We start from the raw sequence: 23451 nt of genomic DNA, 5'->3' as shown, positions 1-23451 counted from the left end.
CATAACGTACTATACTTTACTCAACATTTTACGATCTTATCACACAAAAGTAAACAAAAGTACAAGGTAAAAAATATTAATAGGTTATTCATTTATTGATTGTCTGGTTGGTAACTATCACATATACAACAATTGTTTTGTCATAGCTACAGTTTGAAATGTTTATATTTGAATGCACCTAACAAATACTTAGTGCTTTCAATCACAAATAATTTACCAAAATTTAACATCAATAACAAACTCACTAAAATCTGTATTTCACATACTAAGAATCTAGAATTATAGGATTCATAAGAATAAAGTATTAATTAAACATGCTTGGTTATTATGCTATATGAACTTTAATAACTTTGATGATAATTGTAAAAAATAAATTGATGAATCATTAGATTCAACAAAATGCCTCACAGTTCGATTTACACTGGGACAAAGTTATGGCAAACGCACGGTGGGACATTTCGGAGAGGGGGAAGGTAAAATTTCAGCCTACTGTAAATTCAGAACCTAGCTGTCAACCTGCTAATTATTTCCTTCTGTTCACTAATGTATGGAATTTTATAAATTATTAATGTGTAATTATAAATCGTTGGAGGGGATTCCCCACAAATATTGTGAATTGCAAGCATAAATAATCTAGCATTAGGGTCACTGAGACCTTTCACCATAGTATAGATACAGGATGGTAAACATAAGGTACTGTAGCCGTGCATCAGACCATAGCATTATATAGTGCAATCTCCCCAACTACTGTAGCAATGTGTAAAGGTCAATGAACACTCTAGGTGGGTTATTACAATAGTACAAGTTAACACTTAAATACCGGATTTCCCCAAGTGTACTACTACAGGTGCTATTAGCAACCGGATTAATGTTTGCATTATCAGCATCACCACATTTCTTGGAGGTGACTCTCTTTACATGCTTTTTTCGACTTTTTCTGCCAATTGTAGGGGAAAAAAAGTTCTAAAAAGGAATGTTCCTTATAAATTAGCTTTTCTTTTGATATATAAATTAGAAATTTTCCACAACTGCAATTTGAAAGTTTTTCTGACGATACTCGTTTCCGTCGCTAGCATAGTTAAAGCCATGGCCTAGTTAGCTTAAGCGATAAAGTAGGCTAGGCCTATGTCATGGCGCTGTAGTATATCGCGGCTATGCCTAGGCCTATATCGCGGCTATGCCTAGGCCTACATCGTGCAGGATAGCCCAGCGACTTTGGCATAACAATAATAATAATAATAATAATCTTTCTACTAAAGTTTGTATGCTTTTTTGCCTAGCTAGGCTCATAATTGTCATCACCATCAAATTTATCACATTTAGATGGCTAGCTGTCGTCACTATGCTGTGCAAAATGGTGAATAAAATACTATTTTTTGACATCGCGATAGGCATCAAAATTCAACTCGCTTCCTCAGCTATGCAGGGTTGCGGTGCGACCATTCTGAATGGCAAATATTAGATATGATTTTAAATGATAATTGTTAAAAATTTTTAGTTAGCACAAATCGGGTTAATGCGAATGCAATCATGAGCAAGAACTAATGACCTCTTGACCCAAGCAACAATAGAAGGCTAGCTTTTACTAAAAATAAGGAAATTCATGTTGCAAACAAACCATGTTTCTTTGTTTTATTGATGGCAGAGATTGCTGCCCCGGCTGCAAAAGACTGAACAGTGGGAGGAAAATTACCGCAGCTAGTATAATAAAATAAGGGTTAACATACTGTATTCAGTCACAGCCAATAAGGTCAGCTCAAATAGCGCGCAATGGTTATGAGTCTCCATATAGCCAATCATTTGAAAAGAACTCTGGATAATGACATTTTGAACAAATTGTAAAATTAATTAGTAACAATAAATATATCATATTCAGAAAGTGTAATGGCTCGTGAACATTTGTACCATACATTATGTAAGTCCAACAGCTTTCAACAAAATCTGAAGGTCATTACAATTTAGCTATGTTCAACGTCAATGCCAGGTATACTGTACATTTACAGTGTATGTTACACCAGGCATAACAATAACAATAACATGCTTATAAGAGCATTTAGATTTGGCTCAGAAAGTGCAAAATACCCCTTGCTTGGAGAATTAATTGTAAGGACAAAATACTGCAATACTTGCAGTGAATGGTTACAGATGGATATGAGGTTATAGTGGGAATGTCGTATTTCAATACAGTACTTCTCTGGGACAACCAACTTTCCTGTGTTAAAGGTATTTTAAACCCCTAGCATTACATAACCCAAAAAGATCACATTAGACAGTTTTCAATCCCACTAACAAATGCCTGGTCTTTGCTATCATTCAATTAAATTCATACACATTCTTTATACGGTAACAAATTCTGAGCACATGTTTTACACAATACTTTTAATCAATTTAAAAAACAAGTTTGAAAATATAAACAATTACACCTTACTTAATTACAACAATTAAAATATAAATAAATGACAGCTAACTTTCCTATGTTAAAAGGTATTTTAACCCCCAAATATTGTACACAATACTTTTAATCAATTTAAAAACCAGTTTGAAAAGATAAACATTTACACCTTACTTAATTACTAACAATTAAAATCTAAATTACTGTCAGTTAAACACTACGGCCTACCACCTAACTAATGATAACTTTTTATTCGTGTTTGTCTTTATATATACAGCAAACTAAGTGGTACAGTATGGGTACCACCTAGGAATAGATAATGTATATTTGGTACTGAATAATTCATGCGTGACTCAAGAAATACTTTCAGGTAGCTGAGAAAATAATTGAACATTGTGATACATTCCTTTCCAGAATGCCATCATTCTATTTTATGAATTTCAGTAAAAGCTGTAAATGCCACAAACAAGAACATCTATTCTTCAGAATTATTCAGAATCAGTCGGTATGGCTCACTCTGAAGCTAAATTGTTACTGGATTGGATTTATTTGGTATAAACACCAAGGACAGCCCACAAAAGTCTGGAAGAAGACTTATTTCGAGTGGGGTCCTTCTGGTGGTGATTGGGCAGTACACTGGGAGACAATCCCCTACTCTTTTCCGAAGAGTGTACTGCGTTCTTTAACGTGCACATGGGCCATAATGCACACAGGACCATTGGCCTAAGACGGTGCGCTATTGTAACTTGTACAGTATTTCACCCCTCTAGTTGAAACACAAGGAGAGGCAGCGATGGGAATTGAACCGGGGACCTAGAGATCTCCACGGCTCAGCGCACACACAGTGGCTACCACCAGATTAGCCAACTGAGCTAAGCTGCTCTCATGTAAATCTCTTATAGTAAATGATGTAGTTTTACTCAGGTAAAGCCTGAAAAAGAAACTGCCAGTCTCAGGAGCGAGATATAGATACAGTTACAAGGAAGGGATTTGGGGATTTAGGGTTGATAGGCTAATTTGTCATTATCCTTTTACAGCGTAATAATTAATTCATAAAATAATTCTTCAGTTAAGATTCAAATTCATTTCATTGAGCCATTTATTTGCCATAAACCATAATTGATGCCTAGTCACAAACCAATTAGCTACAACAGACAACACCCAACAAAGATACAATGCAAGCCCAATTATTATTTTTTTATTAATAGTTATCCATGCCTGCCATCAAGGTCAGAATTTGTTGCGTACATTGCACTGTCTACCCATTTGGTATGAAAAAAGAACATTGTATTGACATTTGAAATTAAACATGTTCTTGCCTATAGTTGTCTGCAATTACATCTAATGCGATTGATTACAGTTTTGATGGCCATTGTGTTGATTTGAAAGAAAAATACATATCCTTAAATCGCAAACAAGCCACACGCAGATACTGTAACATTTTCAAGGTTTTTTTTTTTGTTTTTTTTTGTTATAGTACCTGTATACCCTTGTGAATCAAAGTGACATAGAAATTACCCAATAATCTGTAATAAACACCATACTCAAATAAGCTCCTCTGTCGATTTAAGCGCCGCACTGAAGCCTCCAAAACTGTTAAGCACTGCAGCACTTATTCTTCCACTATTTATGCTTTTGATTGGGAAATATTCAAGCAGAACACTAGACAGATGCTATGACTGGTATTACATGGGAAATACTTGCCTGCTGTATAATGCTGATAACAACCATATGGTTTATAAATTGTTCTCAATGCATTAAAACTATCCTATTCCATACTGTATTCAGTAGCCAACAGCAATTCTTGACAAAGTCTACAGACAGCTACACAAAGACATTTGCTTTGTATGTGAGTGGAACCTGAGTATGATTATTTTAACATTTCCAATTCAATTTTGATTCAATTCTACTTTCCACCTATACAGTAATTCATCAATTCAACAACTATCAACAATACCAAATTCGCATCACCTGTAAAATCATTGCTTTCCAGTTAGAGGAAAAAGAAAACAAATAGCAAGATACAGTAACTATTACTGTGTAATAATATTAAATTATTAACATAAAATGTTCATGATTTTGTATGAGCCTATTATATATAAAATAACTTTATTCATTAACACATAAAAATATACAGAATTGAATTGAGAACAAATATTTACAAGCCTAGGTCAAGTCTTGATCACAACTGTAACTGATTTATTTTTGTTTTTACTATCACATTCACAGTTCAGACTATGTTATAGTTCAACAAACCTTAAAGCTACGTTCACATCTAAGCCTGGATCCAGTCCGGTGCCCGGACAAAAAAATCGTGGAAAATAAGGGTCAGTGGTAAAGAATAGGACCGTTCACATAAAATTCGTATGATTTCCTATATGGACTCCGGATCGCACAGATTTATCTGAGAGCCATTTGTATCGTGAAATCGTACGTTTTTTCCCCTTGGATCAACTAGCAACAAGCTTGGTTGTTTCAAACCAATCAACACATACATACTTAACCTGAATAACCGTGTTCCGTGCGCAAGATGTGAACGCAGCATTCAAAAAACGTAGCAACTCACGATATTTTGTCCGGGCTCCAGACCGGATTCAGGCTTGATGTGAACGTAGCTTAAATGTGGAAACTAAACAATATCTGAACAATTGTTGGAATCTTGCAAAACATGCAAGCAGGGAGACCCCAAGGAAGTTGCCAGCAACGGCGGCGCCATTAGCCACAGCACTTTACTAATTAATTAGAGTTGTCTATAGACCTTTAGTGAAAGATTTGTGATGTCACATTATAAGCCAATGAGCAAGGTGAAACAAGGAATTAACTGTTATTGCTAGGGCTTAATTATAACATGCAAAGAAAATTGAAACATAGGCCTGTACACTAAAAATTTTTTAAGTGTACAGGATATTATTATATATCAACAAATGGCTTCTGTGAATATCTGAAGCACCGCAGCTCTTATAAAATTTTTGGAGGCTTCAGTGGGGCACTTATTCGTGAGCGGTGCTTATAGTACAAATATTGGTGTGATGCTTTCCATGCCCGTTCTGCTATTACCTATTCACGTATTTCCGCAGTTCGGTAGGCCTATGATAGGTCCTACGTCATCATAAATAAACATTTAAAGAAATGCTTTTCTTCATTGGTGTTATTTATTCATTTCAACACTGTATACATTGTATTTAAAACCCTGTTTCTCAAAGTGTTTCATTAGAAACAGGGTAATATCCTCGACTGAAGCGCCACGGAACTTATTCAAGAGCGATGCTTAGAAAAAAAATTATATTTGGCGCAAAGCTTATTCGAGTATTTGCAGTATTTATAGTTTCAGTAACATACTGTTCATATGTTCCTGATGACGACATAATTATTGTCGAAATATTGAATGGCAACACGATGGCGTGTATTTCAATACTTGGGAGTATGTATTATACTTTCTTATCTGAGATTAATCAGTGGACCTTTTGGTTACTGTTAATAGAGTATCGTATTAGTACTGTCTGATGACAAGTGTCTCTCTTACCTTTTGAGCTTGTTAATTTTTGGCTAAGGAGATAATTGCTATAATCCTTACATTAAATCTTCAGAGATGCTAATCCCTTTTACATGATTTCTTCAGCCATTCTTTCTAGTAGGCTTAGCAACATTATCATATTTTGTTTAGGGTCAATGTAATTTCCATAATTTTAATCTTGAAAAAAAAACAACACACACCTGAACTGTAACTCCACCCTATCTAAAAACATACATAGAGTGAAATGATAATCTTTGTCTTAATTTTATATTTTCTCCATTAACAGTACACTATTAACCACCATCCTCATTTGCGTAATTTAGGAAGGAATCATGATTAGGCCTATTATATGGATGGATTCAGTGACTGTTCATGTTTATTCATCATTAGTTTTAATAGCCATATCCCAGACTGAGTAAAATAAGGGCCTGCACAATCGCATGCGCAAATATTTAGTCTATAAATCAATCCATGCATTTTAAAAAATATGGGCGATATTCGTAAAGTAAAGTAGAAAATAGATCTTGGTCTAGTTACTGTAGGTACAGGGCCAATTCTGTAGGCTGAGAGTTGGACTACCCTATACTGTAAAGTTGCGAGGAGGATCTCAATAATCAGCTGTAGGCTAGTTTCATGCACAACACTTCACCACTTCAAAGTTTCCTGTGACCGACAAAGAGAAACATTGAGAGGAGGCAGTCTCAACGAGTATTAACTCATTATAACCTCCTTATATCACTAAGGTAAGAATCACTAAGGTAAGGATATATTCCCCGCGCAGGCCTCACTATACAGTCTGGAAACTACCTACTGATTTCACGCTGTACGCAACTTCTTGTTGATCTGAAGAGGACTTCTTGTTGACATGAAGATGATTTCTTGATGAGGAGGGCCTAATTATTATATTATTAACATTAATACTAATAATTTACCAAGCCAAGCCCTGTATTAACTTAATTAAGGTAGGATAGGCCAATGACTATGACCTAGGCTAGTAGAAGGGCCTTTAACTTACTTAGTTTGAATTCCAAGGGGGCTGGCCCAGCTAGGCTTATCTGTCTGGCCCAGCTAGGCTTATCTGTCTAGGCTCCTAGGCCTAGCCTACTCTAGAGAAGCTAGGCAGACAAACTGTATCTATCTGTGTTTTATAACATCAATTGATAATCCTTACCCAGATATATGTCTCCAAATGAACCACTTCCAATCTTACGCCCAAGACGGTATTTATTTCCTACTCTCAATTCCATCCTGAAATAGTGAAAAGTTCCACATAAGAATCTTTCTTATGAAAAACGTATCAACTGGAAACAGAAACCTGGTCACTTCCCTCTGCAGAGATCAAGCGGACAGCTTAGTCATTAGTATGAATCAGCTGTCTTAGCTACGTCGTCAACAAAAGACCTACACCACCAAAAACACAATAAATATCACCTTTTTCAGTCACGATTTCTTCGATCTATTCCAAGTATAAGTAAAACTAATTCATCTAGCAACCAAATCCGTCGTCAATATTACCGATAAAGTATTAGTCATCGTTTGATGACTTAGATTGTAAACTGATTTTTCAATTTATTATTTTGATCTTCACAAACGTCAACTATTTCTCTGTATACATTCTCCCGTTTTTGATGATAAGATTTACGCATGCGCTAATTTTTCATTGCAGTCTCCATTTTCAACCCGGATGATGACCTATATGACAACATGAGTAAAAATGTTATTTACGTAAATTAAAACTATTATATTACGCCCGGATATTTTTAAAATCTAAATCTATTATATTTAAACAAATTTTTCTTGAGAAAATATACCTAGGCCTATGCCTACTGAAGTTTGATCACTTTCGTTCACCGGTTTCTCACAAAATCAAAATGGCGCTGTCCACGATAGTTGCGGGCAAGACATTACACACAGGACATTTTGCTGTCAGTTTATGTAAATCATGCTCTCGGTGAGTGAAGTTGTCAATGATGCAATGTTTTGCCATTCGTTACAATACTAGTAATTAATTTACATTTTAAATTACATTAGGTAAAAAATAAATCTTGATCTAAAAACTAGGCCTAGCGAGAGAGCGAGGTATCTAGGCCCCACCTACCAACCAACCGTTGCCGTCAGCCAATCGAGTTTATCGGGCTCGGGTCGAACTTTTAGGCTAGATTGCAGAATTTCTACCTTCATACATTATTTGCAACTTAATTGCTGTTGGTCACCTATATAAAATAATATTAACATATTAGGCCTATGTAAGCCTTCATAGGGCCATTAAAAAATTATCCCATCAATAAATCATGTTTTTCTATGTAGCCTAGCTAGGCTAGGCAGCACCCCTGGCCTTCCTTAGGCTAGGCAGCCCTGGCCTTAGTTAGGCTAGGCAGCCCTGGCCTTAGGCCTAGCCCAGTCCTAGCTACTACAGGCCTAACCCAGACTGTATAGTAAGGCTGGGCGGGGAATATATACTGCAGGGAATATATAGTAAGGCCTGCAAAAATTTGCCCAGAAATCTGTCCGCACATTTTCAAAAATAAGGGCCGATTTCTGCGCAGATTTTACCGAAAATATAGGCTTTTTTGGACCAAATCTTAACCAATGCAATTATGCATCAATTACGATAATGCAAACCTATTTTCCTGGCGAGTTCCGCGCAAATTTGAGCTGATTTTTTTAGATTCTCTGCGCAGCTAAAACACTTTTAACAGTATGGATACTTAAATTAGACCTAGTAGTGTGTAGCAAACGCCTAAGGCCATGCAGTTGCGAAGCAATTCTGCCAGGATGAAATAATGTATAAACACCACACAGAAGGCCTGTTGTCGTTAAATTGTGATTCATCATATGGCATGGTTATTGTTACACCAGTTTGAAATGAATTTTCATTCTGATTAGATCTTAAACTACACTGCCTCATGTGTATAGTTTAAATCACCTTATTTGTCAAATATTAATCATAAAACATATGTGCATAAGGCCAAATAAAATTAATTGTCTCACATCCAGGATTTGAAATTATTTTTTGGTGAGGGTATTTACAGTTTGCTTTTTAATATTCTATATACTAATGGTAAACAGGCTGTTAAATAGTAAATATATATATATATATATTTTTTTTATAAAAGAAGTAAAATGAATCTTTGTAACGTACTTCTGACATTTATGTTCCTGCCTCTTCTTAGGTTTGACACTATTCTTTAAGATAGTCATTATTTTTATTGTCCATGGAAAAATTAATGTTTTTTTGAAAAATAGCAAATAGTAAATTTTACATGAAGCTCCAAATTTTGATGAGGGTAGGTACATGAAACTAGCAACATAATTTTATTTGGCCTTAATTATTTCAAAGACAAAAGAGATGTTTTTTAGTCACTTTGATAAATTTTTCAGGGTAAATTTTATAAGTACAGAAAATATTGATATGATTTACATAGGCCTTCTGTATAAAATTCTAATTTTAATCTAATTTGTAAAGTAATCATGCATTTAAACAGCACAAGAATATATATTTCAGCCAATTCAATATAAACAGAAAAGTAGATTTCTCCTTACACACAACCATAGAAATACCATTAGGCCAAAAAAAAAATATTTTTGTGTTGGCCACGTTTTGGGAAAATACAAAAAATGAGTAGGTCTGTAGGAAAACTTTTTTTATAAATTATTTTTAAACCAAAAAATTTGTTTACGCTTAAAAAAATAGAAAATACACAAATAATACACCAATTTTGGATTTGCATCGCGTACTATGGACCAAAATAGGCTAGGCCTTGACCACCCTAGCCTAGTCCAAGGCTATTCCAGCCTTATTAGCTCATGAAAAAAAATATTGTTCCTTGTAGTTTTAAAAAAAAAAAAAAAAAATCTAATAATGCCAACCCAGAATTTCGTAAAAATTTTGGTCGGTCAGGTGTGGCCAACACAATAATATTTTTTATTTGGCCTTATTATTGTACTGTATTAAGCTAAATAGACTAATCAGGGTTCCGTACAATATCTATTATTTATAGCCTATTTTGCCATCATGGCCAAACTGGTGACATTTCATTTTTTTCATCCCTTCAAAAATCCTCATTATTCATGTATTTTGTGTTTTATGGTCAGCTTCAACCAGATCCGATTTAGTCGATACCCAAAAAATTATGTGGAACCGATCCCAAACCCAGAGGTATTCAAATCAGGTGCACTTCCTATTGACGTCAGCACACCGGTCAAAGCTGCTTATAATGATGTCTCCTCCTCGTTAACTGCAGATCCATTAGCAAAGTGAGTACAAATAGCAATGTGATTGGGTATCATCATTTGTTGCTCTGTCATGATTGGGGTGGGAAGGGCTCTGGCTCTGTTGTGTGTCAGAAAAAAATTCCCTTGCAACTGAAGCATTATATCATATAAATAATAACTTTTCTCATCATGCTTTTTGATGGTATGGGGGGGGGTGTGGGGGGGGGTAGGGGGGGGGGAAAGGGTTTTTTTTTTTATACTGTAGTGATTTTGCTCAAACCATAGAAACCCAGTGGTGGATACAGGATTTTAAATAGAGGAGGACCAGTAAAGGCCTTTCACAGATGGGGTGTCAATACCACCTCATGATTGGGTCTGAGGTAATAAAATTATTATGGCACCTCTAGATGACCGGAAATGGCACTCTCAGAATTTGAATATCATTTTTTTCTCCTCTATTTTTGTATGGTTTTAAACAAATTAGAAGAAGCTGACTGGGCCCCCTTGAATCTGCCACACCTGGGCCTGTTGCACAGTATACTTGCAAAACTTAATTACGGTGCTGTATTATTGGAAATAAATTTCTCATCTTTTCAGTAAATTTATAAATGTTATGATGGAAGGTGGCAAGAAAGAAATTTGTAGGAAAATAATGGATAAGGTAAGAAAATGTTGCAAATGTCATGTTACTGTATTTAATGCTCAGCAGCTAGCTCTTGTCAGCTAAGCTTGTGGTAGCCACTCTGTGCACGCTGAACAATGGTTCCTGGTTCAATTCCCATCGCTACTCTCTTTCGTTTCAGCAGAGTGCTGAAATTAGTTAAACTTGCCTAAGTCGACTTTGCCTGACTCGAATAATTTCTAAGTCGAATAATTTCTAAGTCAAACTTATTTTACATGCCAAATTGTTGTGTTTTCCATTAATTAACAATCTGTAAGTCAAATTTTATCTAAGTTGAACAATTTTGCAGCTGGCATTTTAGATTCAACTTAGACAAGTTCAACTGTACACTCAATATTTTTTGTATTATTTGAGAGTAGTATAGCTCAGTCAGCAGAATTGGTGGGTAGCCAGTGGTGTTTTCACCTAACCATAGAGATCTTGTCAGACATTGGATCCCTGTTACAATTCAAAATTGCTACTCTACTTTTGAGGGCATGCTGGCTTCAGTACATGTTAAAATAGCACATTATCTTTTTGTAAGACGTTTTAAAGCCATTGGTTCATGTGCAGTATGGGCAATGTGCACATGAAATAATGCAGTACAGTCTTCAGAAAATCATTTCAGAGTGTGCTAGCCAGTCCACCTCCAGAAGCACCTTACTGGGAGGTTTGTTCATTCTTGTTATCATGTATGGTTTTGCTAAACACTGAGACATTGGCCGTATTCGACTGGTTGTTCTTTGTTAAACCATGCCCACAAGCGCAGTGGTAAAATCCTACTTAACAAAGACGACCAGTCAAATAGAAATCTAAATACTCGACAAAACAAGATGGCTGCAAAGTTACCGCGATACACGCTGCATAATCAAGATTACATCAGCTTGTGACAGTATGGGGTTTTCGTAAAAAAATGTTTTCATACAGTTTTTGAATTCTGTTAGCCTACAATTATTTTTTGACTTCATGTGCGTAAATATTATTATTTTATTTTCTGGAAATTTAATCTAAATTATATTGTTTCTAAACTGACCAACCGGCCATGTTTGTTTTGGTCATGTGGATAACTTAATGCTGGTTATAACGCACTCTTGTTTACTTTAATTTTCATTGTCAACGAAGTCTATTTTACAAACCATTCAAATGAAAATAATGCTCAACGAAAAATCATAGACAACGAAATGAACCAGTCGAATAAGCCCATTGTTTTCTTTTTATAGACATTTTTTTTTATATGGTATGAATATAGAAGGATGTCTACTATATTAATTTTTTTTTTTCAGACATATTTTGAGATAAAGAGAATTCAATATGGTAAATTCCTTAAAGCAAGTGAGGAGAATAAATCATCAATAGAGCTTAATCCAGCCGTAATCTTCCATCAAGCTATTGAAAACTCAAAGCCGGTCATTGGTTTAACTTCAGTCAAACGAGGAGGAAAAAGCTACCAAGTAAGAACTCATTCTAAATCCCCGTCCAGACTATCAAATTTTATTTAACAAAAACATATGGCATGCCTAAATATGGTCATGATGACATCACATCATTACCATATATAGGTACTTTATGACTATATATGGTCATGATGACATCACATCGTGACCTTATATAGGCACATCATGACTAAATATGGGCATACAACATTTTTTTTGTCAAGTAAAATTTTATAGTGTGAAAAGAGCTTAAGAAGATATTGGTTTCTAGTGTGGCCAAAGCATTGGAAGTACTACAGTAGACATCACAATATTTCGATTAGTAAAGCTTGGTTTCCATACAGTGTTTTCAGTGCAAACGTTGCATCCCCGACGCAATCAAGATGGCTCCCCGACTCGACCAAACCAATCAGCATCACCTAAAGCTGTCGGTGATAGCATGTAGCGATTTTATGGAAATCACGCTTTAGCATCAGGAGAATTACTGTAGTTAGAAGAACCATACCAAAATACCCTTCCTGTTAACGTGTTAGAGTATGTAAAAATCAAAACTTTAAAACACTTTTTTGATAGAGAAACACACCAGGTCTTTAAAAAAATGTAAACAAGAAGTGTAACCAACAGAAAATCTAAATTTTCAACCACCATGCAGAACTTAAAGAAGTATTCTGTTTTTTATTGTATTAATAGTCAACATCACTATTATAATTATCATTAATATTATATTTAATATCAACAAATATGTTTTTTGTCTTCTGATCTTTCTAGGTTCCAACACCTTTAAAAGAACCAAGGCAGCGTTTCCTAGCAATGAAATGGATGATTACAGAATGCAAAACAAAAGATCTTAAAACACACATGCCAGAAAAATTAGCTGAAGAACTACTAAAGGCCTATGAAAATACGGTATTGTACAATAAACACTGTCACAATTTTCTGACTACAGCTTTATTCTCACTGACAAAGTTTATGTGACCCATGATTTGCCCATATGAGGCATGTTGTGGCAAAATGGCTAAGTTGTAGCAAAAATTGAAATTCAAGTTATTGGTATAATCAGATACCTGAGTATGTGATCTTTAAAATGAGAGGTCATTCATTGAAATTGGACATTTCGAGCATAAGGTATTGGAAAGTGAAAGTACAGTACTCTTAGAATCAAGATAAACATGATTTTGAGTAATTGCCTTTCAAAGTTATTTGTGCATACCTTGTTTTAATAATAGAATGAACTATCAAAATAACATTTAATAAACAATTTGTTGTCCACTTCCAGAACTAATACTTTGGTACATGATTAATAAGACATTAAACTGTAGATCTATAATGAAAAACAAATTTGGATCTTTAGGCAATTTTTTGAGCTCCCATATTTTATAGCTCATTTACTCAATACTGGCCTGTGCGGCAACTTAACCATTTCGCCACGACATGCCTCATATGTGTATGATGGTGGGGGAGGAGAGCAAAGTGGTTTCATCCCCTTCAGAGGCCAAGCTCCCCTCCCCCCCCAGGAAAACATTTTTGGGGCATATGGTAATGTATTCTAAAATGTCTCAGAAACAGCTTAAAATGGCCAAAATTTTCAGTTAAGTACTTGAGCCATTAGAGCTTCACCCCTGGACCCTATCTGATAAATTAGCCTCCCCTGTCCAGTTTAACTTGCGTAATAAAATGAACTTTATTATCATCATCTTCCTCATTCTTGTGTTTATTCGCACAGTAGTGCTTTTATAACATAATTTGTTGTTTTTTATTTTTACTTACAGGGTAATGTTATCAAGAGAAAACATGATCTTCATAAAATGGTTGAGTCAAATCGAGCATATGCACACTTCAGATGGTGGTGAGGAATCTGTTATAACAAAGACATTGAAGTATAGTATCTATGGATTTCATTGGCAGAAATCACATATATTTAACAACAATCAACTTTTGAAACCACACCCACTTATTGATGATGTCATCATAAGCCAATAAAGGTGTTGTGGAGTGTTAACAGTTCACAGAGTGGGGTGATGCATATTTACTGATACATTAAAATACAGCCGGAAAACCAGTCTTTAATATAGTAGATAACTGTGATAATGGTTCTTCAGTGACTTAAGTGGATATATGGACTTTAAAAATAGCACACCAAAGCCTGTTACCACACATGACTCTGCTCCTGTTTCCTTCAAAATATTATATCAATTTTTGTTCCATATGTACTGGCCTACGGACTCACTTTCTCTTGTTTTTTCTAGAACTTAAATCTCAGCCAAATCACTTCTTTGACCAGGCACCTGTGATTTGGAATCAACTTCCACTTAACATCCGTCCGACTTCATCTCTCCTTAAAACTTCATCTCTCTACCAGTTTGTGTCTCTCCTTAAAACTTACCTGTTTCAATATATTAATGGTCTTATAGTGCTGGGAGACACCAGTAAAGAGTGCTTTATAAATGCAAATTATTATTATTATTATTATAATACAGATCATTTTCGATCTAATTGGGCTGCAGAAGGATTTCAATTTTACCATGATCACAAATTGGCAATAGCGGAGACTGAATTGCACGTGTGACATACGTATATGTAAAACAGATAAAAATCACTTAAAACTATAAATTCAGATTAGTAGTATTGTACATCATTAAAGCAAAAAAAGACATCAAAATCTAAAATAAGTCAGATTTAAAAGGTTAGGGACATTTCTTGATGTAATTATGCAGCTAACCTTTTGAAGACTCGTTTTATTAATAAAAAAAAATGGAAAAAAAAAAAAAAATTGTATCAAAAGTGTTTATTTATATGCCAGTAACCACATCAAAAATGTGGTGCGGTATGTGTACAGCCATCATTATTATTTAACTGCAAAATATTTTTCTATAAAAATTTATATGAATATAATTGTACACCACAAAGTTCAACAGAGTTACAGTATTTATTTTTTTATTACATGAAAATAGCTTTATTCCATGTTAGTGAAAAACATTTTTCTCATTTTTTTTGCTGAGAAAGCAGAATTAAGATAATAAACATGATTTAAACTTAAATCAAATTCAAATGAATTGAAAGGGTATGAAATGAATTTTATTTGGTTTTTTTTTAAATGTCATACTTGACAATTACTGTAATGACAAATTTGGAAAGCAACCAAATTTAAATTGCTTGTTTCACAATCGATAAATTCTGTACATAATTTTTTAGTCTTTTATTCTTTGAAATCCAGTCTGGATACAGTAATAAGAGGAAAAAGGCAGAACTTACGTAGAAAGGATCATTTTATATATTTATTCACCATAATTTGTGTGTGCAACCTTTGCAGAACACATCTGCAATAAAGGGGGTCTGAAGTAGTTGTTGAAATTGAATAGGCAATGGCCCTGGACAGGTCAACGGCCAGCAGTGACCTGAATAGCTAATGATCATTTTGTACAATGTTTGAACCCTAGGCATTCCAGGAAACCAGTGTTTCACTGAAGAGTTTCTAAGATAAGACAATGACTATGCTGACGGCATTACCTCTTTATGAAACAATTTAAGTGTTTTTTAGGTGTTTAGTTACTATGAGGGCACAAGGGTGGCACTAGTGAACCCCCCCCCCCCGTTGGAGAATTTCCAGCAAGTTTGTCGGGGAAAATGAAATCTTGACCGCCGAAAGTACAATTTAGGTATGCCTTACTAAGCTGTCAAATTTTAGGGATTAAAAACTTTTAGTGCGAGCAGTGCCACTGTATGTGTGAGGTGTATACTATCGCGATTGTATGGGTTGCGGTGGTAGCGTAAGATCTTCCCCGACAGGGTGCTGGTACCTCTGACAGGTGGTTATGTACACCCCACAGGGGCCTCTTAACTTGCATGGTTTCTATCAAATTATCATTTTTAAATAAAGAATACCATAAATAAAGAATACCATAATCAAAACAATTTTTTTCTTGACCCCAGGGGGGTTGCCCTAGACTCTCCCGATGGTGGAGCCCTTGTCGGGGAATTCCTCGGGGATACCTGGCGCGGCGCCGCTCCTGTGAGGGAAGTCTTTTGTTTGATCAAACTTCTAAAATAAATAATACAAAGCTGTGGCATTTATTTTAAAAATTTATTACGATACTTCTGATTGAATATAGAAATATTTTACTAATTTTACATGTTCGTACATTGTGTAACAATTACATTAATTTTTAACTAAAAAAAATTACTTTACTAAATAATACAATTTCATTTCTTTGGATTCTTGCTATTCTAGCTGGAAAACTCAATTGACAAAATAAAAAATATTCCGCATCCAAATTATTTGCTACTATCAAAAATCTATGTGATCCATATCGTTCTGGTAATGTGTACTTTTAGTACAATTTCATGTACATAATTATTATTATAGAAATAAATCGGACATACATGTCTCCCTAAGTTAGATAAAATTATACAGTATTTAGGAGCTATCAAATCTTCTTATCTTGATAGCAAATTAATAAAAGCAACTTATGAAAGAACCGGTGGTCTTGCACGACTGAACCTGCTTAAGTGGTTGCAAACAAAATAATTCATACTAAGTATTATTGCTTTATGCCATTAACATATGTGCAAATAAAAAGCACTCTCAATAACTCTTAATAAATTAAAAAAATACCAAGCTCTGTCCAAAGTATATTGCACAATACTGTACTATTACATGAGGTACAACATCAAATACATCTCATCTACAGACACAATCGGTACCTGCAGTCCTGTGACATATAGGTGGGAAAAAATTGTGTACAGAATGGAGGGAGTGATGCTCAGTCAAGGAAAATGCATGGCTTCTACAGAGTGTTTCTGGCATATCAAGAAGTGCATTCCCCCAAAAAAGCTCGCCCCAATCATTTGCCTACTCCCACCCCGCTGAAAATGTCGGATGCAAAAATATTATGCTCAAGTAGTTAAATATCTTATTTTGAGACCTCACTTAATCATCAAAACCCCACTTTCCCTTCAGCCCCCATTTCAAGATTCGTAGATATGCCACTGACTGTAAGGTACATCAATGGTGTTGAATAATGTTGGTTGGAATGCCACTAGGCTAGCTCAAGGTTCACAAGTAATTACATTAATTCCAAAGCATAAAATGTAATTACAAACACTAGAATGAATTTAAAAACACTAATAAACAATCATACTGCCTTCTAAAACATGACATGTCCTTTTCCTATACCTTACATACACTGCATTATTGGGACCAGATTACCTTATTAGTAGGCCTACCTATACTAAACCTTCAGATTTAGTGTTGGTTTGAAGTTACAACAGCTGATGTTATCATCAGTGTACATTTAGTTGTGGTGTTGGTGAAGCTACCAAATATTATATTATCAGTAGTACTAATTTAACAAACCTGTTATCAAAGACATACAACAACTTGTTTTTCCTGGTGTTGGTAGTTTATTACCAAATACCAGAAAAACACATGATAGCACCAGACTACCACATAATTTCATTTTTAATACTGATTTGTCTGGTTTGCAGTGTGACCGATTACCATAACACAAATAATAGCACCACTAGGTTGAGTACTCATAATGTTTAACACTTGACTTCTTTAAAATGGTGAATTCATACCAAGTTTAGTTCCAAATTGCAGCTTTGTTCTCTTCTGCCATTTTTCAAACACTCTGAATAAGAAAAATAGTCAAAGGATGATGTTGTATAATTAAAAGGTTTTACCCAGAATTTATTTTGATATAGTGTTTCAAATGAGAAAAAATGTTTAATGTGTCCCATGAACAATTTAGCACATGTCTTCTGCTACATTGCATCCATGCGATAGCACATCTGTGTAAAATTAGTATGTATCTTGTGTAATATCTAAAAACAGACATGGCAGAAAAAGCATGGATCCCTAAACATGAAACTGGAGTGCAGCACATCTTTCAATGCATTATCTTGGTAGCAATATCCTGAGAATCTACGTAGCATGTCAGTGTCATAGGCCGTTGTGTGGACGTCCTTATATTCTCAAGAAAAAAATGCTGATTCTGTAGTTCTATCCTAGAGTTGTAAAGAATGCATTTCCTGGCAAATAGGAAAACAAATTTTCCAGGGGGTTGGCGTGGGGGTAATAGACATGCCTCATATTCCCTTAGTTGGAGGCAGGGTTCCCAATTCTCCCAAAGTCGCGGGAGAGTGCTGAGTCAACCAGAAATAGAGATGGTCTTCCAAACTCCCACAAGTAAGCAAGAATGTCCTAGAAAATAACCAATCTCCTGCAAAATTCATAATATTTGCATGTTTTTTTACTACTTTACTATCAATTGTCTCACAGAAATCAGTGGCGATGGCTACCACCAAGCGCAGAAAAATAAAATTAAATATGTTAAGAAAACTCATTTAACCAGATCTTCCAGAAGGGATTTTTTTCAACCCAGGGGGCCCCTGGGAAGGAGTTGTAGGAAGAAAAGTCTCAAGCTTGCAAATTCGTCTAACTTGGAATCTCTGCCCCCTTGCGTGTAACATTTTACGTTGTGTGAACCTTGAAAAAGTTGTAATGAGATAATTCATAGGTCACATGGCACCTAAGATAAAGTCTCAATATCATTATGTGTAGCAATCAACATATTAAAACTAAATAGCTTTATAACTAAAGAATTAATACTTACTGTATATCATGAAACTTGATGGCTTCACATAGTGGCAGGAGAACAAGAGGCCATAGCAGTGCTATTAACCATACTGACATTGGAACATCGTACAGGCTAAATTGATGCTCATCTGTCTTCCACCAAATTAACACATCCAATCCAAAATAAATAACTTGTAACATATGTTAAGAAAACTCATTTAACCAGATCTCCCAGAGGGGATTTTTTTCAACCCAGGGGGCCCCTGGGAAGGAGTTGTAGGAAGAAAAGTCTCAAGCTTGCAAATTCGTCTAACTTGGAATCTCTGCCCCCTTCCGTGTAACATTTTACGTTGTGTGAACCTTGAAAAAGTTGTAATGAGATAACTCATAGGTCACATGGCACCTAAGATAAAGTCTCAATATCATTATGTGTAGCAATCAACATATTAAAACTAAATAGCTTTATAACTAAAGAATTAATACTTACTGTATATCATGAAACTTGATGGCTTCACATAGTGGCAGGAGAACAAGAGGCCATAGCAGTGCTATTAACCATACTGACATTGGAACATCATACAGGCTAAATTGAAGCTCATCTGTCTTCCACCAAATTAACACATCCAATCCAAAATAAATAACTTGTAACACAAGTCTAAATAACAACAAAGGGATAGAATTACAAGAGGTCCAACTGCCTTGATTTTACAATGAAACAAAAAACAAAGTACTACTACGAAATGGGGGGGGGGCGTCCTATTAAAATGCGAATGGAGTTTAAAACTCGACTATGCTTTCTATAGACGCAGCACACGTTCGATGTGAACGCCTTTTATGTTCTTTTGAAGGGCACCCTCTAGTTTGTGGTAGTACATTTTGAGATACAATACCATTTCAACAAAACCCTGAGAGTTGACCTGTTGCAGTCCTATACTCTGATAAAAACAACAAGAACACATAATGATGACGCCAAACTACATTGTAATATGGGAAGGTCCCACTATGCCAAGATTTTTTCTGATAACATATCAAATTTTTAAAAAATTCTCTGGTAAAATTTAAAGTCAGTAAATATGAATAAGCGCTTATTATACTTACACAAGAACTATCACCACACACCAAATCTTATTCCCAAATGGCCTTTTCTTCACTAAACTCTTGAAACGATGAGCAAAGCTTGCGGAGGCAACAACTATTAAATAAGAAAATATAATTGGCAATTAAGCTATCTCCGCACTATCAAATTGTATGTGACAAAAAACCGTTGCATGCCCATATATGGTCATGATGTGCCTATATATGGTCATGATGTGATGTCATCATGACCATACTTAGGCACTAAACACGTTTTTGTCAAATAAAATTTGATAGTCTGAACAGGGCTTAAGATAGTTTACAGGGATTTAATGTAAACAATTCCCCATGGTGCTGAGTATATACAATGTCTTCTGTATCTATAACAGAAATTTATAATTAAAATGAAATACATACCAAAATAGAGCACCAGAAAGAAAGCAACCAGATTCTGGGTTAACAGGTAGCCATTGGAGAGCTCATCATTCAACCCATTAAATGGTTCACTATTGTTCCTAAAAAATAAATTGTTAAAATCCACTAGCAAAAAATACAATACTAAGCAAATAGATTAGTTGCGTATCATACACTATGTGGAAATTATTATACGAAGGTTAGATTAATGCAAGAAAAAACTGCTGAGGGCATACAAGGCTCGAAGGAATATATTGAATGCATTAATCTAACTTTCATATTAAACACTATATCTAAAGTTAATTGACGGTTCTTATCAAACAATCACAATGCTTATTCAATGTATGTGTGGGTCTGTTTGTTCATACAATTTTATTGTTGTTTTTTAGTTCGGCAATTTCCTGGTTTAGATAGTAAAACAAAAATTTTAAATTGTAGGAGCTCTTTCCTTTGTATGACAACATTAGGATCTAGAACCAAGTGATTATAGTTATTTGCATACGCAAGAACTGTGAGTTCTCGTCCTCTGAATTTTAGAATACGGTCAAGAACGAAGGAAGGTAAATGAAACTGGCAGAAACTCTCCTAGTGTTATGTCGAGTGATGAAAAACTCCCTAATACAATATTGACTGTAGAGGACACGATCATTACCAATGTATGCTATCACACTATAGAGTATACAAAACTACCCTATGATGTTTGTATCATATTATCAAAAAGCTTACAAAATATACTGCTCTATCGCAAAAATGTATGCTACATGCCACAATCCTATTCCAATATAACAAGGTATCTCACAAGGCTTATCCAATATATTATACTATACCACAATGCCTTTTACATGCTTCATTAAATATGCAATACCAATATTTGATAGCCCTAAAATCCATGAATCATGCAGACAATCCCTTAAAGCTCTGAATATGTTAATATGCTAGATCTACTTACCTATTACCTAAAAGAAAGTGACAACTTCCACTGTTTTCAGCATTCATAAGGCAGAATTCATTAAGGGTAATTGCCTCACAAAGCAGACAGATGCCAACAGATGATAAAAACTTCACCACAAAAAATATTATGTATATTATAATGACCTGAAGATAAAAGAAAGAACACACTGAATAATATGAAACCAAACACTGCATGCATGTGTGAAAAATCAGTGCTAAAGGTGTCTTTAGTGCTAAAGTGCAATGCTGCCCATGTGTTTGTCAATGCTGTTTACACTACAGATACAAACAATAGTAGAAAATAAGAACTTGGTAACAAGTGTGATCTCACAAAATATCTTATTCATCTCACACATGCAATCCAAACCATGTGAAATCTCAGATCAGTAACAACTTTGCATAACTGAGGGTGCTATCTCTTTACAATCGTTATAACTGCTTCTTGGGTGTACCTGTCTACTTGGTTTTGCAGTTACCAGCCCAGGCTAGCCTAATGAACATGGTACTCCATGCTGTTCTCTGAACTAATTGTTCAAGGCAATATGTGCATAAGCATTGCAAAACTCGCGCTGATGTACATTTGTGACAATGAGCTTAAGCACATAGCATCAGTGGGAGGTGAATTTCCGAATAACTTTGTGGAGTCCCATGAATTATTTCAAAAATTTACCTCCCAGTCTTTGTGTCTGTTATTCTTGCCGACTGCTTGAGTCATAATCTGTTTATCCACTGGGCAAGCAAGTAAAGAGTGACTTAACATCGGGATTATTATAATAACTACCCACAGCAGTTGTCCTCCAGTCAGCGGTGGGGGTAGCATTAGGAGAGAGGACAGTAAATATAACATGCTAAGAGATACCAAACAAAATATCAGGAAAATTTCAGTTGTATAAATTGCTGAACTGAAGCCCCTCGCCTAAAAAAGAAAGGAAAATAAGAAGTGGTTAATGAATCATGTTCAATGTATGTAAATTTCTTTAGGACCTTGAACATCTTCAAGTGGTTGAGCAGTAAGGCAGGAGTGCCGTTAACAAGAGCCTTAACATCGACAATGGTTCGAGCCACTACTAGCTCAGGGTTCGGTTGGTAATAATAATAACAATAATAGTGTAGTTTTATATAGCGCACATATCCATCTAATGTAAGATGCTCATGCGCTTGATATGTGGACTAGGAACTCGATCAATGGCTTTCTTTGCCCCTAAGGGTCCCTTCGTGTCTGTGCTACCCGGTGAACTGGTACCAGCAACTCTCGTCATCCACCACAGGGGCTGTCTGTTCCAGTATACCGGGGTATCCCTCTACTCGTCTCGAAGGATGTATTGGGTTCTTTATAGTGCACACGAGCCATTGTATACACCGGGCCTACGGTTTATAGACCTTATCTGAGAAAACTTGTTCTACCACTAGAACCAACGGCAAGCGTGCCGTTCGAACCAGTGCCGATATTATGGCTATAGCTTGCTAACTGCTCGGCCATTCGACAAGTCTTCTCGGATATGGACTTGAATGGAGATCCAGTGTATACATCTGGCTCGTGTGTACCTTAAAGAACCCATTGCATCTTTTGGAAGAGTAGGAGGTTATCCTGATGCTATGGTTCGTTTCAGCCCCTGTTGTTGTGGAATGATATGAACATGTAGCTAGTATAAGCCCTTCTTTACTGCGGCTAGGTAGTCCCAGACCACGCCCATTCAATACAGCACAATGAACTGCAAGTTATGGGTCATTTTCCTACATTTACCCTTTACTAACATCATTTTCATCATCATTTGCCATAGTTGTGGTCATCACTATCAAAAATACCACCATCAGCATCACAATTTCCAACAATCAAAATCTAATTAAATTTCAACTGACCTCCTTAATGAGTTTTGTGAGGCGAACATTGTCGTCCGTATGGAATGTTAAACAGCATGGCAAGCTGGCTAATTGACGAGTGACGTCAAGGGGTGAGTATTTTGTACGTAATAAAGACTGATGCGCAGGACGACCGGAACAAGTACTGGGCAGTAACGGATCTAACGCAAGGCTGAAAAAAAAAAAATATTCAAGTAGTTTCATATGATTTGCTTATTGTTGTACGTTAACATCCATTTTGCTTGGTTTATTAACGATTAAACACTCCTACAACAAAAAAATACAGTTCATAAAAACCAAGCCTGCTTCAAAAAATGCTAAAAAAAAGAGAAGTTTCTTAATCCACCTTTCCTGATTGTC

At 35.5% G+C, this 23451-nt stretch overlaps 3 protein-coding genes across 9 annotated transcripts in view; 1 reads left to right on the top strand and 2 right to left on the bottom strand.

The window, feature by feature from the left end:
* The window catches only part of LOC117099884 (casein kinase I-like), a 44279-nt gene extending 36755 nt beyond the window's left edge, over positions 1-7524 (bottom strand). Inside the window, exons 1-2 of one of the 4 annotated variants that reach the window (XM_033239407.1) lie at positions 7338-7524; positions 7078-7154 (exon numbers count right to left, since the gene is read on the bottom strand). In XM_033239407.1, coding sequence (XP_033095298.1) covers positions 7078-7153 — 76 coding nt within the window. In that variant the 5' untranslated portion in view covers position 7154; positions 7338-7524. Of the gene's footprint in view, positions 1-7077 lie in introns of all 4 variants that reach the window. The other 3 variants (XM_033239406.1, XM_033239404.1, XM_033239405.1) reach the window with 3 other exon arrangements.
* Positions 7525-7597: 73 nt separating this feature from the next.
* Positions 7598-14969, top strand: LOC117099885 (28S ribosomal protein S7, mitochondrial-like). The gene is made up of 6 exons (XM_033239408.1): positions 7598-7857; positions 10002-10163; positions 10719-10782; positions 12066-12233; positions 12984-13121; positions 13985-14969. The coding sequence occupies exons 1-6, from the start codon at positions 7778-7780 to the stop codon at positions 14063-14065; spliced, it is 693 nt and encodes a 230-aa protein (XP_033095299.1). The 5' UTR covers positions 7598-7777; the 3' UTR covers positions 14066-14969.
* Positions 14970-16466: 1497 nt separating this feature from the next.
* Positions 16467-23451, bottom strand: part of LOC117099881 (transmembrane protein 94-like) — a 27767-nt gene continuing 20782 nt past the window's right edge. For 3 of the 4 annotated variants that reach the window (XM_033239399.1, XM_033239398.1, XM_033239400.1), the window contains 6 exons: positions 23092-23263; positions 21902-22147; positions 21230-21375; positions 20284-20381; positions 19891-19984; positions 19261-19447 (listed from right to left, as the gene is read on the bottom strand). In XM_033239399.1, coding sequence (XP_033095290.1) covers positions 19276-19447; positions 19891-19984; positions 20284-20381; positions 21230-21375; positions 21902-22147; positions 23092-23263 — 928 coding nt within the window. In that variant the 3' untranslated portion in view covers positions 19261-19275. Of the gene's footprint in view, positions 17846-19260; positions 19448-19890; positions 19985-20283; positions 20382-21229; positions 21376-21901; positions 22148-23091; positions 23264-23451 lie in introns of those variants that run through there. The other variant, XM_033239401.1, reaches the window with a different exon arrangement.

The sequence above is a fragment of the Anneissia japonica genome, unplaced genomic scaffold, assembly GCF_011630105.1.
Source record: "Anneissia japonica isolate Jap-2015-1 unplaced genomic scaffold, ASM1163010v1 scaffold288018_len440701_cov179, whole genome shotgun sequence".
Classification (NCBI taxonomy): domain Eukaryota; kingdom Metazoa; phylum Echinodermata; class Crinoidea; order Comatulida; family Comatulidae; genus Anneissia; species Anneissia japonica.
This window is presented reverse-complemented; position numbering and strand designations above follow the sequence as displayed.